The sequence below is a fragment of the Rhipicephalus microplus genome, chromosome X, assembly GCF_043290135.1.
Source record: "Rhipicephalus microplus isolate Deutch F79 chromosome X, USDA_Rmic, whole genome shotgun sequence".
NCBI classification, from domain to species: Eukaryota; Metazoa; Arthropoda; class Arachnida; order Ixodida; family Ixodidae; genus Rhipicephalus; species Rhipicephalus microplus.
Genome location: NC_134710.1, coordinates 365917821 through 365937084, shown reverse-complemented (window position 1 = coordinate 365937084; position 19264 = coordinate 365917821). Strand labels below are relative to the sequence as shown.

At 48.8% G+C, this 19264-nt stretch overlaps 1 protein-coding gene across 1 annotated transcript; it reads left to right on the top strand.

Annotated features, from left to right (window-relative positions):
* The first annotated feature begins 600 nt into the window (after positions 1-600).
* LOC142776366 (uncharacterized) lies at positions 601-4140 on the top strand. Its single transcript, XM_075879918.1, has 3 exons — positions 601-894; positions 1288-1381; positions 1653-4140. Exons 1-3 carry the CDS (start codon positions 742-744, stop codon positions 4046-4048), a joined length of 2643 nt encoding a protein of 880 aa, XP_075736033.1. The 5' UTR covers positions 601-741; the 3' UTR covers positions 4049-4140.
* Positions 4141-19264: the final 15124 nt, after the last annotated feature.

The following is a 19264-nucleotide window of genomic DNA, read 5'->3' as shown; positions in this document are numbered from 1 at the left end:
CTTCACCGGCGCGGATGGCACCGACGTCGAGGACTGGCTCGTCATGTACGAACGCGTCAGCGTCCCCAATCATTGGGACGAGGCAGGTAAACTCGGCAACCTGGTTTTCTACCTCGCGGGTGTGGCCGGCATGTGGTATAACAACCACGCGTCTGATTTCGCAACCTGGCCCGATTTTAAGACCGCTATCACCAACGTTTTTGGCCGCCCTGCCGTTCGTAAGCTGCAAGCCGAGCAGCGCTTACGCGAACGCGCTCAGCAGGCCGGTGAATCATTCACCAGCTACATTGAAGACGTCTTGGACCTATGCAAGAAATGCAACGACAGCATGTCCGAATCAGACAAGATCCGGAACGTCATGAAGGGCATTGCCGATGATGCCTTCACGATGCTGCTGGCCAAAAACCCAGGCACAGTAGCTGAGGTCATCACGCTGTGCCAGAGCTACGAGGAGCTCCGCCGGCAGCGTTCGATGACCCGTCGCTCCACACCACGAGATGCAGGGCTTGCAGGCTTGGAGGCGAGCTGTGACCAGGTGGCACTGCTGGCAGACCTCAAGTAGGGTGCCTGAATGGTTTCCCTCGCCCGCCGCTCCTTGCAGGGTGGGGACATTGTTTGACGGGGTGCTCGCCGCCGCGACCGGTTTTTCCTGACGGCCGCCGCCATTGCAGATCTCACTTCGCATAGCGACGGGAGCAAAGAAGGAGCTGTGGCCGCTCTGTCATATACTTTTTTAGGGAAATGACTGGGTGCTGCGTGCCCATGTGCACGAACAACTCCAGAAATGGTTGGAAACTCTACCATTTTCCGACAGAGCCCAAAAGAAGGCTGCTATGGATGGTGAAGATTAAGCGAGACAAGTGGCAGCCTACGAAGTCCTCGTGTGTATGCAGTGTGAGTATCCCGACATGTGTTCTTTTCTCGTCGAGAACTTTGAAACTTGTTTTTTTAAATGTGTATACGTGTCTGTGGGTCACTTTGTCGGTGCTGTAAACGCTTCACGTCTAAGTTGCAGTTTTTCTCTCTTTTTTTGCGATCTCTAAAAGTGCAGCTATGGAAACGTGTGGCGCAGCCGCAGTATTTGAAGTTTGTACCAGTTTTTAGTCACTATATGTATAAACAAAATAGGCTGCTTGTTATTAAATTGCGTATTTACAGAAAAGTGTTTTTCATTCGTTTATTGCAAATCACGAAATTCAATAAAAGTTGTGTGGTATACTGTGTCTTTCTAGTAATTCTGTCTAGGCTAAGCTAAGCTAAAATTCATGGTTCATAACGGACTTACAGGCACATTTTGAAGCAAGCCATTTCGAGCAGCACCGAGCTGACCAGTGGATAAAACTGAAGCCGAACGCTGTGCCAACGGTGTTCCCTTTCAGGGGTAAGTTACTGTTTCACTGTGCGTCAAAGATTCTGTATGAACCTAACAGGTGGCAACAGTACAAGGCTAAAATGATTTAGTTTCAAAAATTAGGATGATCCGTGGAATTCCTCGTTTGAGGATATTAAGAAAGTCGGGGTACGTGCCTGCGACCTGAGAAAAGGCATATGTCTGCAACCTATAATACTGCTAAAATCCAGTACAGGCCTGTGATTAGAGCTGGCTACCTTGTAATACTTGCAGCTTGTGACTGTCCTTTTTTGCACTGCAGGCTTGCCTCCACAAAGGAAGGCGCCAAAGGACAGGGCAGGACCTGCTGTGTTGCCTGATGCATGCCAAGAAACACGCGGTGACAACTCTACGGCCATTAATTGTACGCCACTCACAAGTGCACAGGCGAATTTAAATTCACGCACAGACAGTCTTGGCGCACAGCAACCGCAAAGCTGCAATTCTCAGACGCCTGATTCAGTACCGCACATTATGGAAAGGGAAGAAGTTGTGATCTCGGCCGATGCACCTGACGGGGCACGTGAAAACAAGCAGTTAAATAAGCAGCTCTCCGATATGGGCAGAAAATACACTCAGCTACATCAAGTCCATCGGAAAGCCACCTCAACCATTCAAGCACTAAAAAAACAGGTGAAAAAATTGGAAACCAAAATGGAATTATTCGGACAGCGTTTGAAATTCCTCAATGATGACCAGCTGCAGGCTCTTGGGCGCCAGAGTAATAAGGGAAGCACTTGGTCTGCAGAAACAATCAAGCAGGCGCTTCAGATTAAGTTTTCCTGTGGAAAAACTGGTTACCAGACACTAAGAAATCTGGGCTACCCCTTGCCATCCGGAAAAACCCTTGCACGTCGCCTTCAGGGCCTCAAGTTTCTTCCCGGAATTTTGACGGAAGTCATCGATGTTCTCAAAATCAAAGCAGAGAACATGCAAGACATTGAAAAAGACTGTGCTTTGTTCTTGGATGAAATGGAGATTGCTCGCGGGTACGAGCTCGATCGCGCTGAGGATGTGGTGTTGGGGGGGCAAACTATGCCAGAAAATCCAGACGAACCTGCACATCACGCACTAGTGTTCATGGTAGGAGGCCTGAATACGAGATGGAAGCAAGTGATTGCCTACCACTTCACCGGAAGTCATGTAGAGGGTAGTATCCTCAAGGACTACGTCATGAAGATAGTGCAGCTCTGCGCGGAAATCTCTTTAAGAATCCGTGTCGTCACTTGCGACATGGGGGCTTCTAATCGGGCTATGTGGCGCGAGCTCGGATTCTCCAGCCACAGGAATTCCATTACTGTATGTTCAGTGCCTCACCCCTGTCTGGAAGACAAAGAATTGTTTTTCACAGCAGATGCTGCACACGTGCTGAAGAATGTCAAGTCACAGTTGCTTTCATCGGAAGTATTCTTTCTGAGTGATGCAACAGTATGCCAGCACAATCTGCCATCAAAAGAAGTGAACGTGGACCATGTGCGCAGTGTAATTAAGTATGATGCTGAACGAGAGCTGAAAGTCGCCCCGAGGCTCTCAGAGTTACACATTTCGCGAGGCCATTTCACAAAAATGAAAGTGGGAGTTGCTGTCCGCTTCTTCAGGGAAGCTCCTGCAGCGATTCGGTACCTAATTAAAGAGGACGCGATAGAGCCGGAGGCAGAGACAACAGCTTGGTTTCTAGAATTAGTATTCAACTGGTACACGCTAATGTCTTCCCGCCACCCATCAGTTGCTCTCAGCCTTCGAGACATGCGGAGGTACCACGAATCAATTGAGCTACTGAACTCGGCCCTCGAAGTTTTTCAAGGAATGAAGATGGGAAGCAAGGCACAGTGGAAGCCTTCGCAAGCAGGTTTACTAATAACAACAAAAGTCGTTCTTCGTCTCCAAGACATTCTCTTGCGCAGTGAAGGATACGAATTCTTCCTCACGAGCAGAATCTTGCAAGACTGCCTCGAAAATTTGTTTTCGGTGGTGCGCATCAGGAAGCCTGTTCCTAACGCATATGACTTAAAGTGTGCCCTGAAGCTTGTGTGCGTGAGTCAGTTCCTTCATGCACCCGGAACGTCAAGCTACGAAGTCGACGATGCTAAGTACCTCGCCGACATGCTTGCAAAAGGCAAACAAGAGCACGGGGAGGTGGAAGCTGATGTCATTGATGACTCGGAAATTTTGTTCATTGAAGAACTTCAAGAAAACGAATGCAACATCCTTTTCTACATCGGCGGCTTCCTTTTAAAAGGTATGCTGAGTGTTGTAGCGGGATGCGGGCATTGTAATTCTGCCTTGTTAGGCTCAACTGAAAGCGAGCACGCAACTCTGACTATTCTGAAGGAGTACAGGAGTGAAGGTGGCAACCTCACATATCCCAGCAAGGATGTTTTGCTGACACTCAAGTCGTGTGAAGAGCATTTCAGGGGCATCATAAGTTGGAGTGAGGGCTTGCTGCGCTTAAGGTCCCCGTTGAAGGCCGTGACCGATTATTTGAACGAGATGGTGCGCCCTTGCGTAAAGACTTGCTCCGAGCACAGTGACGCCGTAGCAAAACTCCTTATTGCGAATTATGCAAGACTGAGGCTTCGCGTGCATTTGCGCCACGTTAGTTCAAACGGCGTCAATGAACACGGAAGCAAGACGTGCGCTGGGGTAAGCCTTCCGTGACCAGCCGAACTGGACCAGTCACTTATAAATTTTATTATTTTTTCTTTCAGAACACTTATTGTTTGATTAAAATATTTTGAGTTCATTGTGAACTGGCTAACCTCCCTGTCCTTTCTTCATCCTCCTCCTTAAGTTCATAGACATTTTTCTTATTTGTTATACAATATCACATTCTTAGATAAAAACAGCGTTGTGATCTTTAAGCTGACTAAGGTTGTGATCTTTGGAGAATGTTTATGGTAAGTTAATATTATTGCGGTCGAAGCAATACCGACACAGCGTCACAGAGGCAGAATACGAGAGTGATACTTCTCGGATAATTAGATTGCTCGCTTACATATATCTATGGAAAGTAGAAAAACTGAACAGGTATAGGGCATCAAAATCGTTATTACTGCATTTCATCTTGTATTTTCCAATAACTTAGTAAGATTTTTTTCTCAGTGGTCACATAAAAACGAGAGATTCAATTGATGTTTACGCTGTTTCACTATCTCAACCAGCTATAACAGAAAAATAGCTGTGTAACAAATCTGAATCTCATTCCCGCAAGATTATTCAGAGCTGCGAGGGCACGCAAGGCGGGGGAAAAAGCAGGATGAAGTAAGTTCAACGCGTACAATGCGAGCACTACTGAGTGGCTGGCACGCTGCACAGCCACTGAGGAGTGCGGTGAGTTTAGGTAACAGGAAAAGGCGTGCGCTTCATGAATTAATGTAGATTTATCCTGCAAACAGTCTCCAATGACAGACGCACATATTCAGACTGCTTTTTTATAGCGCGAAATACCATTTCTCGCACTAAACTCTTCTCAAACTCTCCTCATACGCGCGCGCAGGCAGTGTGTTTCGTTGGGGTGAGATATGTAATGGCGGACGCTCTAGCAGACGACGCGGTTGTCCCCACCCTGTACGGAGCGGCGGGCGAGGGAAACCATTCAGGCACCCTAACCTCAAGTCCTTCATACGTGAGGAAATCGCACGGCAGTTCTCTCTCCTGCCCTTCGCCCACCCACCGGCTGCTCAACAATCGGCCACTACCATTTCCCCCCCCATCCGCCGAGCGATTGAGCAGGAAATAGCGGAGGTTATGCCTGCGTACCACCCACAACAGCTTCCGGCTCCTGTACCCCCAAGTTACGCCCAAGTGGTCGCCAGGCCGCCTCCAGTCGTTCAAGCGCCCGCCCCACTGACTTACGCCGAAGCTGCCGCACGACCTCCATCCTTTGCAGCGGGTATGCCGGCTACGTATGTTGACGTGACCTCTCAGACTCAGCTCCAGCACCCCCTGCAGCCTTTCCAGCCACCGTTCCGTCCATCGGCTCTTGCGTCATGGACAAGACCTACCCCGGCGAACCGATGGCGCACATCCGACAACCGGCCCATTTGCTTTGCCTGCGGTTACGCCGGCCACGTAGCACGTTATTGCACTCGCGTACAGACGCCCCATATCTCGTCGCCTGTTGCTGGCCAGATTAGGCGTACCTATCACGAGGAAACGCCGTCTATGCCACCGCCAACTCGCCTAGCTTCATCTTCTCGTAGGTCACCGTCTCCACGACGTCGTTCCCCGTCCCCCATGCGGCCAAGTTCAGCTGCTCACGAGCGGGAAAACTAGTCGTCGCAGTCCCCGAGGCAAGGACTGCGATGCTATCGCATTGTGAAAGCCCTCAGAGCCGCCCATCTAATGTCATTGACGTGCTTGTGGACGGTGTTCACGCATCTGCTCTTATTGACACAGGAGCTGCAGTATCCGTTATGGACGAAAAATTTTGCCGCTTGCTTCGTAAAGTGACGACGCCAATTTCTGGATTGTCCCTTCGTACCGCCGGTTTGCATCGTATCCATCCTACAGCAGGGTGCACAGCTCGCGTTGTCGTTCAGGACGTTCTGTATGTCGCCCAATTCATCATCATTCCCGCATGCTCTCATGACGTCATCCTGGGGTGGGATTTTCTCTCCCGCAACGACGCCGTCATCCATTGTGCCGCCGCCGAAATTGAACTCTCCCCCTTCTCGCATTTGACGCCGGAAGACAGTTCTTCGAAAGTGAGCAAGATTCTCGTGAAAGACGATACCATAGTGCCTCCAAGCTCCACGATGGGTGTATCTGTCTACTGCGCTGGACTCTCCGACACAATTGCACTCGTTTCGCCATCCGACCGTGCTTGCCGAAGGAAAGGGTTGCTAGTACCTTTCGCGACCGTGCAAATCACCCAGGGCAACGCCTCTATTTTCGTGACCAACCCATCCCCGTACACTGTTACCTTGGTTCGAGGGGAATGTCTTGGCAGAGTGGAACCAGTGGATAACGCACAAGTCCTGGACGTACCTGATGACTCGCGTTGTCCCAATTTGCGTACCATCAGTGCTGTTTCCACTTCTGATTCGTCATCTCCTGATGTATTTGGCCCTTGCATTGATGACAACCTCACGTCGGTACAGCGTTCCCAGCTTCTGGACCTGTTGCGAGAATATCGTTCTTCTTTCGATGTCGGGCGAAGTTCTCTCGGTCGTGCGTCCGCTGTTACGCATCGTATCGACACTGGTGCCCATCCACCATTACGGCAACGTCCCTACCGCGTGTCGCCTGCTGAACGTCGGGAAATTAACGAGCAGGTTGATGATATGCTCAGACGCGACGTTATTCGGCCCTCGGACAGTCCATGGGCGTCTCCTGTTGTTCTTGTTGCGAAGAAAGATGGTTCTGCGCGGTTCTGTGTAGACTACAGACGGCTCAATAAGATCACTCGCAAGGATGTTTACCCACTGCCGCGCATCGATGACGCAATTGACAGCCTTCACGGAGCCGAATTTTTTTCTTCTCTCGATCTGCGCTCGGGGTACTGGCAAGTACCCATGGCTGATGACGCTCGACCGAAGACTGCGTTCATCACACCCGACGGCTTGTACGAATTCAACGTCATGCCGTTTGGTCTATGTAATGCACCTGCGACCTTTGAGCGCATGATGGACACCGTTCTGCGCAACTTGAAATGGCACACGTGCTTGTGTTACCTCGATGACGTTGTGGTGTTCGCTCCAGATTTCTCTACGCACCTCCAACGTCTGAAAGAAGTTTTTGCACGTGTCAGCAATGCCGGCTTGCAACTAAATCTGAAGAAGTGCCGCTTTGCAGCACGGCAACTCACCATCCTTGGGTACGTCGTGTCCAAGGATGGCATTCTTCCTGACCCAGCCAAGCTTCGGGCCGTGGCCGAATTCCTCAAACCTGCGTCCGTCAAAGAACTGCGTAGTTTCGTGGGCCTGTGCTCGTACTTCCGACGCTTCATACGAAACTTTGCCACGATCATATCACCGCTGACGAAGCTCCTTGGAAGTAACGGGTCCCTCAATTCGTGGTCGTCTGAGTGCGACGACGCGTTCGCGAAGCTCCGCCATGTGTTGACATCTCCTCCCATTCTACGCCACTACGACCCTACAGCCCCGATGGAGGTGCACACAGACGCCAGCGGTGTAGGCCTCGGCGCTGTCCTGGCGCAGCGCAAACCCGGATTCCCTGAATATGTCGTAGCATATGCAAGCCGTACGCTCACGAGAGCTGAGACAAACTACACCGTCATGGAGAAAGAGTGCCTGCCGATCGTCTGGGCTCTTACAAAGTTTCGACCGTATTTGTATGGTCGCCCATTCGATGTCGTCACCGACCATCATGCACTATGCTGGCTTTCATCATTAAAGGATCCCTCAGGCCGTCTCGCCCGTTGGGCTCTTCGTTTACAAGACTACGACATCCGCGTGCTGTACCGCAATGGACGCCAGCATGCTGATGCCGACGCCCTCTCGCGCTCCCCTCTGCCTGAAGGTGATGTGCTCTGCTCAGTATCCTCGGCTGCTGTTTCTGCCATTGACGTTGACATAATCGCTACCGAACAGCGAAAGGATAATTGGATCGGCCCGCTGATCGACTTGCTCTCTGATCCATCCGCAACGCCATCCACGCGTGCATTGCGTCGTCAAGCTCGCCATTTCGCCATTCGTGACAGCCTTCTACACCGACGCAATTACGACGCCGACGGCCGGCAGTGGTTACTCGTGATACCCCGCAGTCTGCGGTCAGAGATATGTGAATCCTTCCATTCTGATCCGCAATGCGCGCACTCTGGGGTATTCAAAACCTACCATCGCATTCGACAACGCTACTTCTGGCGCGGGATGTACCGCTATGTGCAGCAGTTCGTTCGCTCTTGCCTCACTTGCCAACGCCGTAAACCGTCAGCTCACATGTCGCACGCCAGTCTACAACCGTTACCTTGCCCTGACCGTCCCTTTGGGCGCGTAGGTATCGATTTGTATGGACCACTTCCTCTGACGTCGGCTGGTAACCGCTGGGCCATCGTTGCCGTTGACCATTTAACGCGATACGCCGAAACCGCCGCTCTCCCTGCGGCTGCTGCGCGCGATGTTGCGTCCTTCCTGCTGCATCGATTTATACTGCGCCACGGACCACCCCAAGAGCTTCTCAGCGATCGAGGCCGTGTCTTCTTGTCGGAAGTCGTCGAAGCCATTCTGACGGAGTGCCATTCTGTCCACCGCAAAACTACTGCTTACCACCCACAGACGAATGGCCTCACCGAACGCTTTAACCGCACCCTCGGCGACATGCTTTCTATGTACGTCGCTGCCAACCACACTAATTGGGATAATATACTGCCCTTCGTCACCTCTATTGGGATAATATACTGCCCTTCGTCACATCCGTGATGCCAGCACCACTTCTGAGCCCACGTTCCTTCCTGGTGCGCTTGTATGGCTCTCGATCCCGACCTCTGCCGCTGGCCTCTCTTCCAAACTACGTCCCAAATACGAAGGCCCCTACCGTGTCATCGAGCGCACCTCACCCGTCAACTATCTGATCGAACCCGTTGAACAATCTTCGGACATGCGCCGCCGTGGGCGAGACATCGTCAACGTGGAGCGCCTGAAGGCTTATTATGACCCGCTCATAATAACAAGCTGTTAGGTCGCCAGGCGGCTCCCTCTTCGACCCCGGGGTAATTGTAGCGAAGCCTCCGAACTATGAAATGGGTCGAACTCTTGAGTACCTTCTAGTGGGGCTACCCAACAAGGACGCCGCTCGCACTGAGAGCCCGTGTTTGGCCGTTACTGTCGCCATTGTGCTTGCTCGCTGTGGACCGGCTATTAAACGCCTTAACAATACATATATATATATATATATATATATATATATATATATATATATATATATATATATGTATGTATGTATAAAACCACGTTCCATACCACACATTCTCTTCTCTCATATGGACGAAGACGAACGCAGGAAAGCGCGACGTGCTGAGTATCGGCGTCGCCGTCGACGGGAAGCTACCGTGGAGACAAAAGAGAAAGAAGCGGATGCAAAGCGGCGACGGCGACAACAAAGTTCTACACCACAGACTAGGGCTAAGGAAGCAAAGGCTAAGCGAGAAAAACGCCAAGCTGATGCGCAGATGAGACAACTTGAAGCGGATGCAAGGCTGCAATACCGACAAGAAAATTCTACACCAGAGACGATAGCTAATGAAGCTGTGATTACGAAGTCAAAACGTAACCCTGAACTCGGAACCTCATATCAGCTATAAAGAAGAATCACCGCTATATCACAATCGGTCTCAGCACTATCTCTTTGAATAAAAAATATATAAGTATCACAACCACAATCAGTCTGAGTACTAACTCAACTTTAATCACAGTAATCACCTCTGAAAGCTTCGCCCCGTAAATATCTTCAAGCAGCTTCAAATGCAGTGATTTTTTAACCATACACCTGCTCAAGAAAATGAGCCGTAGCCTGCTCAAAAAAATAAGCAAGCATTCTGAAAATTCAGCCGGCTAAGGTTGGCAGTCGCTGATGAAAGAGCGAAGCTGCTGGCATGCAGTGAGGCTGAATAAAATAGAAGAAAGTGGGCTAAACCAAGCGGGATAAACTGGGAATAACGTGGGAATTAAGAGGCCCCCAAAGGCAAGAGCAGTGGGAGATGTAGGGGGGTTAGTGCCGAGTTGTGGAAATAGTGATGTAGTAGTGGAACGACTGGCACATATCTGTAGTGGGATTTACCCTATTGCCACGGGTAAATCCTACTGTGACCTACGATCTACGACAAGCCCCCACAGACGAAAGCCTCGGCTAAGATCAGTTTTGCTGTAATACACAAATAGGCAGGCAGGTCATTCTTTGGGAGGCACCCGCCACGGTGATCTAGTGGTTATGATGGTTGACTGCTGACCCGCAGGTCGCACGATCGAATTCTGGCCGCGGTGACCGCAATTTCGATGAAGGTATAAAGTTATTAAAACGTCAGATAAAGTTGCAATAAAAAGGTTTTCTGAGATACCGGCTAGACAAAAATTTCGCGCCAGTATTTGATAAACACATCGATCTCTTTACCAAGGTGCTTGACTGGGCTGGTTGGTGCTGCATGGTAGACGAAGAAAGTGCTTAACAACGCAAACAACAGGAGGGGGAAGAAGAGACAAGAACAGAGTGCTGAGCTAAGAACTAAAGTTTATTGCAATCCAACTGCAATATATAGGAAAACAGAATCTGCGCATAACCACGCAACATCAGCAAAATCGGACATACATGTGCCGAACAGCCTACCTTATCCAGAGCCAGTCATATCAGGGGACCCTAGGTAACGAAGTTCACAGCCGTGAAGAAAAATCGAAGGTACGCTAACACAGGAAACAGAAAATTGTTGAATGTGGAAGGCTTCGCTAATCTCGCTCTGGCGCTGATTTTTATATCGCCCCATAATCACACAGTTGTAAAAAATTGGCCGGCTGCAACACTTTTTACAATGGTCCTCCAAGTGGCTGGGAACGGAGCCTTTTAGAGAGTTAGCGTGCTCCCTCAACCGATCATTAATGCATCGGCCTGTTCGGCCAATGCAACCGAGTCCGCTTTTAAACAGTATCTTGTATACACTCGCTAAAACACATTCAACATAGCGCGTAGCGTGTTTCTTAGTGCATGCTTCTTTCTTAGGTCCTTCGCTATTAACTCTGCGACATAGCCCAGCGAACTTGTCGCGTGCGCAGAACACAACTCGTACACCTATTTTGACAGCGACCTTCTTTAGCCTATGGGAAACCTCGTTTACGTAGGAAATAACAGCCGTGATGGAATGTGATTTGTTGAGTAGGCTGTTGCTTTGTCCCTTATCAAGCTCTCTTAGTGGCGTAAGGAGAGTCTCGGCGATAGAAGTTAGCAGGGGATTAGAAAGACCTGCTAGTTGAAGGCGATGAATTTGGTTTGAAAAACAACATTTTACCTGGTGGTGACAAGAGCAAGTTAGAGCTGCCTTTAGGCAAGAAAAAGCATTGCCACGCTTGACTAGCCTATAGAATGGGCGGACGTAAAAAGAAGGATTTTCTTTGAGAATGGCTCGTACCACCAACAGACATGGTCCACCAAAAAAAGCATATCTATGTCTAGAAATCGTAGCCTGTCATCAGAAATAAGCTCCAACGTTAATTCAAGTTGCTTCATTTCATGCGGAAATACGTCAAAAATCGCACTGGTGGTTCATCGAGGGTCAAATTGGTTGATGGGGTAAAACACTAAAAAGTCGTCAACATAGCGGAACACTTTAACTGTGCTTGCCTGTTGAAGGTTAGCCATGAGACTTTTGTCATACCGCGCGAGTAAAAGGTCACTAAGAACCGGAGCTAAACAAGAGCCAATGCACACTCCTTCCCGCTGAGTGTAGAAGGTGTCATTGTTGCCCCGCCGCGGTGGTCTAGTGGCTAAGGTACTCGGCTGCTGACCCGCAGGGCGCGGGTTCGAATCCCGGCTGCAGCGGCTGCATTTCCGATGGAGGCGGAAATGTTGTAGGCCCGTGTGCTTAGATTTGAGTGCACGTTAAGGAACCCCAGGTGGTCTAAATTTCGGGAGCCCTCCACTACGGCGTCTCTCATAATCATATAGTGGTTTTGGGACGTTAAACCCCACATATCAATCGAATCAGAAGGTGTCATTGTGACTTACAAAGGTCGAAAGTATATAAAAGCGCAGTAGTTCTAAAAACCTGTGAACGAGAATTCTGCACGCATTCTGAAATTTGGTGCAGCCTTCACGCTCAATGCACTGGCTAACTTCATCGCATACAAGGTCATGAGGCAAAGAATCAAACAATTCCTTGAAATCAACAGAGAGGGCGCTTACTCGTTTCGGGCACTCAGTCCGGAGGTAATCACTGATGGTGACCGGGCTCTTGATTCGACAGAAGTAATCGATGGGCAGGACTGCTAAAGACCTACAGATACAAGGCAACATGTTGTTGCCAAGTACCGCGCTCGGAAACGATTGCTCTGAAGAGATTGCCTTCTTTGTGTGTTTTCATTGAAAAAAAAAAAGCCTGCAAGGCTCAGGCCTTTTGCCGTTTTTACGGAATTTTCAGAATGCATGTCGAATTCTTGTTCACAGGTTTTTAGAACTAATGCGCTTTTATCTACTTTCGACCTTTTTACTCCACGAGGACGCATTCTACACTCAGCGGGTAGGAGTGTGCATTGGCTCTTGTTTAGCTCCGGTTCTTAGTGACCTTTTACTCGCGCGGTATGACAGAAGTTTCATGGCCAACACTCATCCGACAAGCACAGTCAAAGTGTTCCGCCACGTTGACGACTTTTTAGTGTTTTATACCATCGACCAATTTGACGCTCGACGAACCACCGGTGAGATTTTTGACGTATTTCGGCATGAAATAAAGCGACTTGAATTAGCATCTAAGCTTATTTCTTATGACAAGCTACAATTTCTAGACTTAGAAATGCTTTTTTGGTGGACCATGTGTGTTGGCGGTACCAGCCACGCTCAAAGAAAAGCCATCTTCCTTTTACGTCCGCCCATTCTAAGCTAGTCAAGCGTGGCGTCGCTTTTTCTTGCCTAAAGGTAGCTTTAACTCGCTCTTGTCACCACCAGGTAGAATGTAGTTTTTCAAACCAAATTCATCGCCTTCAACTAGCAGGTCTTTCTAATCCCCTGCTAACTTCTATCGCTGAGACTCTCCTTACGCCACTAAGAGAGCTTCATAAGAGACAAAGCAACATTCTACTCAACAAAGCACATTCTAACACAGCTATTATTCCCTACGTACACGAGGTTTCCCATAGGCTAAAGAAGGTCGCTGGTAAAATAGGTGTACGAGTTGTGCTCTGCGCACGCGACAAGCTCGCTGGGCTATGTCGCCGAGTTAATAGTGAAGGACCTAAGAAAGAGGCGTGTACTAAGAAACACGCTACGCGCTATGTTGAATGTGCTTTAGCGAGTGAATACGAGATATTGTTTACATGCGGGCTCTGTTACATTGGCGAAACAGGCCGATGCATTAATGATTGGTGGAGGGAGCACGCTAACTCTCTAAAAGGCTCCGTTCCCAGCCACTTGGAGGACCATTGTAAAGAGTGTTGCAGCCAGCCAATTTTTTACAACTGTGTGATTATGGGGCGATATAAATATCAGCGCGAGTGCGAGATTAGCGAAGCCTTCCACATTCAACAATTTGGTGTTTCCTGTGTTAGCGTACCTTCGATTTTTCTTCACGGCTGTGAGATTCGTTATCGAGGGTCCCCTGATATGACTGGCTCTGGATAAGGTAGGCTGTTCGGCACATGTATGTCCGATTTTGCTGATGTTGCGTGGTTATGCGCAGATTCTGTTTTCCTATATATTGCAGTTGGATTGCAATAAACTTTGGTTGTTAGTTCAGCCCTCTGTTCTCGTCTCTTCTTTCCCCTCCTGTCGTTTGCGCTGTTAAGCCCTTTCATCGATCTCTTGAATGACGAAGGTCAAGAACTCGACGACAACATAGGCTCTTTCTTCCAGTGTTACTTTTTGAACTTCCGGTCACCGCTTGGGTGAGTCTCGTGAAATAAAGTCTTGAGGTACAGCTGTGTAGCTCTATATATTTATTAAGCAAAGAAAAAAAAAGGCAGTACTCCTCAGGCCTTGGGCCGTGTGTTTGAAACACCTGTTATATTTGAATTGAATAGCGGTCGGGTGATTTGCGGCTACTGAAAAACAATGAAGTTAGGTTAGATAGCCCATCTGCGCAATGTAACTGCGGGTTTGCTTGAACTAAAAAAAACATTGGTTTGGGCAATTTAGTGCCCCATTTCAGCATCTCGCATCCAACGCAAGACTTCCTAAAACAATTTAGCTCATTAGTTGGGGCATTTGGCGTGGCCTTTATCATTACTTTCGGAGTGCCGGCACAAGTGTCTACTTTCACACTGCTATTTCGCCATTAACTTTGCATCGAACAAATCACTATCTTGAGAAAAGGGACGTTGAGCGAGTAAAATATTCGCACTATTCCCAGTAAAGCAGCATTATGCGACTGCACGATTCTCTCCTGAACACAAAATGTGGCGGCATGACTTTTCACATTTTATTTACCATGTCATTCTCGCATTAGTGAAAGTCACCGATGCCGTTCATCATGTCAGAGAAGCACAAGATTGGAGACAACGTTGATCGAAGATCGCAGAACACAACATTCAATAATGCTGTAGCGTTGGTCCTGCGGTCACATTGCCCATCGGCCAAGCAACTAGAAATGAGCATATAGCCAAGGAGCCCAAGATAGATGAAAACACCTGAAGACGGTCTCCTATTCAACTGAGGCCTCAGATGATGATATGTGGGGTTTAACGTCCCAAAACCACCATATGATTATGAGAGACGCAACTGAGGCCTCAGATGCTTCGAACACGAGCGTCAGAGGGACGTGGAACTGAGGCGAAATAGTAGTATATCGAACGTGGATAAGTAAAAGCAATCCAGATGTGTGTTTGGTTTGGCGGTGACGATAATGTCAAAAGAGAACTCGTGTGAAGTAAACAGAGCTCCTGCATCTCTTTAGGATTCTCGCCACGTGATCGAGTGCACTCAAACGCGCGTGGACACGTGCGCAACGACCGAGGCCAGGATATTAATCATTCGCAGCACTGGCTTCGGCTTGCCCTCTCGCCAAGAGCAGCGGTGCGCCGAACAACATCGACAACATTGCAACTATATACGGGGCACGTGGTTCACCGCTTCTTCCGAAAAAAAAAACATCAGGAGAAGGAAATGAGCCCTGTAATTGGAAGCAGTAGAGGTGGACGTTTTTCTGTAGCCTTGCACAGCCTGCCGTTCTAATAACTCGAGTCGTCGTCGTAAACACCGCAGCATCGGCACTGGAGCGAAAAAAGCGAGTTTTGGTGCGCCAGAGAAAGTGCTCGGCGTACGGTAAATGTGGCGCCTCTTTTAGCGACACGCAGCTCGTCCCAACGCTCCACGAGGCATGCTCTGTGGTGCCGCACTTTTCGTTACACAGTCCACGCCTTTCTGAATCTGGGGAAGGCCAAACGACTAACGCCTTCTCACTACATGTTACGAGCATTACATAGCATGTGTGCTTGTGTTGATAAGCAAAGAGAGCACTGCGAAGCCCTTCACGGCCGCAGTTTCGCCTACATCAAATATGGGGCCGCCGCGGCCGGGATTCAATCGCGCGATCTGCGGGTCAGCAGCCGAGTGCCTTAGCCACGAAACCTCCATGGCGGTTCCTTTGTAACGAAAGAAAGGCTGTGCTTTCCTGCTTTAAGGGCCATGATAGAACTTTCAGGAGACTCCGACTTACTGCACCCATGACCAGAGAAGCCTGTCCATTTGGCGAAGCGTCACGCTAAGGGAAAATGAAAGAAGCATCTCGTTTACCACGAGAAAGTAGTAGCAGCGGTAGTGCCTTGAGCTTCTCTAGAAGTCTGCGCAGGGACACACAAGCACATTTCTTCGTCGATAACATCATTTGCTCTCTTCTGTTTTTGCAACCCTTTAGGAACCTGTTGGGTTCGAACTTGGTGCGTTCGCTGAATATCTTCGTATTGTTACCCGCCCCACTAATGGTGAGTGTCACAGAAATGGCGGAAAGGTGGCTGCCTGTCGGCCATAAAGGACGCGAAGACCCACGTCACCAAGGGGCTTAGTGGTGGCACCTTTCTGGAGACAAGAGCCGAGTCCGGCTGCAAGAGTGGAAGGTACACTAGCGCTCCACTGTAGACAACCGAAACCAGCGGCGGTGGTGGCATTGATATACGGGCCAATTATTCTGGTGGCCTGTCAGCCTAGCGTTGCAGGCACGTACCCGGAAGGTGCGTTGCCACGGCTCGTCGACGCCAGACATGGAACGTTCCGAAAACCAGTGGCAGGGAAGTCGAGCGTTAAAGAGAGGCGGTGGTTCCTTGAGGAAGATCCGAGGAGGAAAGACTCCGTGCCTGGCACCTTCAACGGCAGCCAACCAGGAGTCGAGAAGAGAGACATTCCTGTGTTCTGTTTGGATTGTAAGAGGGTTTGAATAGGAGGTTAGGGGATAAAAACCAGGGGCCGAATCCACAAAACTGACTTACGAAACAATTTTTCGCAGAAGAGAAATTTTGTTGCGTAAGTCTATTCGCGAAACGAAAAAAAAACGTCGTAAGAGGCCATCTTTGTCTCATCGGTCGCTGCAATAAAGTGTGCTGCGACTGCCCGCGAACATGTCAGCGATGGTGATGCAGTTGCTATATTTGCTTACGTCACTGAAAAATGCTCGTAAGTGAATTTACAAAGCAAAATTTTGTGCAAAAACAGCGTGGTTAAAAGGAAATCCTAAGAGTGGTCCGGACCACTCTTAGGAACAATGTGGCTACTTGGAACCTGCCGCCGAGGTGTCACCCAAGGAATAGACAGTCACGGGTGGAACTTTTCCTTTTACTTACATAATCACTTAAAGAGAGCATACTTCGGTGTCCTGGCTAATTTTGAGTTACTTCACGCCGATGTAGGGCTGCCTGATGACTGCTGGTGCGTTTTTATTTATTTTGGCGCTTTGAGTTTCGTGTGTTGTTTCCTTTGTACGCAGTGGATGGTATTCACAACCACTGTCGTACAATAAGTTTGGAGTCACAGTAATTGAAAAATCCTATTGGGCGTCAATAGCGTAAAATTGTGCAGGTAAAGACTTGTGATTGGATGAAAACCAATGTGCTACGTTACTGGTCGGCGCATTAAACGTGGCATGGCATATAACCAACCTTTTTGTTATGTTGTTGTGCTGTGCCCCACTTCCTCCAATTAAAAGTACAACTCGAGATGCTTGCCACATTGGTGGAACTTACCACCAAACAGGTTAATAGGAGCACATTCCTTGCACGCTATTGGAAATAAAAATGAGTGGCAATTTTTAGTTAGCGCTTCAGAAAGCCTAGTTTGTGTCGCTCTAGTGTACTTCGATTGGCTCTAACTGTCCGAGGGGCACGATCTATGAAATACAGCTGTTGGTACACTTTGGGACGATCTGGAACGGGCGCGTACATTGTAAACCTAAGCGTATTCGGGGTGCGCGTGATTACGCATCGAACTACAAACAAATCATGCGTTTCCGCCTTCACTGTTCAGAAACAGATATGAGCCGTGATAATATGGCAAGCAGTCAGGATAAAACGATCCTAGTAAACGTAAATTACACCTGAAATGTGCACCCCCCCCCTCCTCGATTCTGGAGCAAACCTTGGCTGAATTCATCCCTGCGACAATTACCAGCCATTGAACTTGGCGCAAGAGTATCATTCAAAGGAAGAGCGAGTCACTGACATGTAATTTGTGCGGCGGAGCTACCACTTGACCTGGGAATCATTGCGTTGTGAAGGCGAAACCCTGGTCGCATTCTCTGATCAAAACAGACGAGAAACGCGGGCAGACGGTAACTTGGTTGTGAAGTATTCTCAACATCAGTTCACTCCGTGACGTTGCTAAAACACTTCTTTCATCTGGCACGCCTATCGTGTTTGTCATATCATACCCGTCGTACATAAGAGCAAATTTCATCAGGCCGTGAACAATGCGCAAATACTTTCTAAGAGCTCTCTTACGGGCTGTGCACTTTTTGAAAACAACATGGCGTCGTAAACAGCTCACCTGTTGGTGCGAAGTTTAACAAGCGCCTCTTGTTGGAGTTCCTTCAGCATTCGACTGGATGTGTTGTGATTACCGCTGCTTTTTCGGTGCTATGAAGCGGTGTGAAAACCAGTGGCAGTGTATCGGTGTACGGTGACGCGTAACGAAGCTTGTACCTCAGTGTGTTTATCAAGCGAGATCAGCGCCTGTGCATCAATGACAACTGGCCCTCGAGAAGCCTGCAATGTGTGTTTGTGTGCCGGTATCAGTTCGTTCGCTTCACCTTCCAGTCTCTCAGTTGGGTGCTGTGCGACATTTCTGATTGACAGCGTTTCGGCACGTAACTTGAGTGCCCCCAAGTACGTACGGAAACGTATGAACTACGCGCTGTGCTCGGTTCTTGCTTCACCACTGGTTAGCCCGTACGCTTCTATTTTTTTGTGAGCAGTCTAGTGTTCGGAAGTGAAACGATCTCTGTTGTGAACAGCGGTACTGTGTTGACGTTTCCAAGACTTGTTAAGAGGTTGTGATGGTGTCATCGAAAATTGGAAGACAGCGTTGATAACTGTTTGCCCTGCGAAGTTGCAGTGGTGGGGCTTGTAGTATTTGTTTGCTAACTCGTCACTTCTCCTTTTTGTGCTACCATAGTCTGAGGACGCGCCGTGATGTGACGAACCGAAGCTGCGACATGCTACTTTTTGCTGTGGATGGTGTTGCAGAACGCCTAGACTGTTTTTCGGTGAGAACTTCAGAATTCTACGTGCGAGCGAAAGCCCTTAAACGTCAGGCTTCCCTCCGGCCTTCAGAAAGAGCAAAGATTTCATCAGTGCTTTGCTTTGGATAAAGTTGTGCGCTAGTACCAGCTAAATACACGTTTTAGAGTTCATCTGGCCCTTGTTTTGCATGCCACTATAGCCTTTACAACAGCAGCTCATGGCCAGTTCTTACACTATATCAATGCACGTGCACGCCTGGCCAGCCTTTCATTGCTGTCATCGGCAGCTTCCAGTGTTCTGATGTTCTTTGCCTGTTGGCCCCAGAAAACACTTGGTCCCTGCTGACAGTGACGGCTTCTAATTGCTGCCATCGGTGAGTTGACCTTGACCTTGCCGAACTAAATTTGTTGCTATTCACCTAGTACTATAACATATGAAAGTTTTACAGCCGAGCAGATGTAAGGTTTCCTATGTTAAGTTCAAGCATGACAAATTTACTACTACTGTTACATACATATAATAATATGTAGAGGGGGGCAAATACATCAGCAGT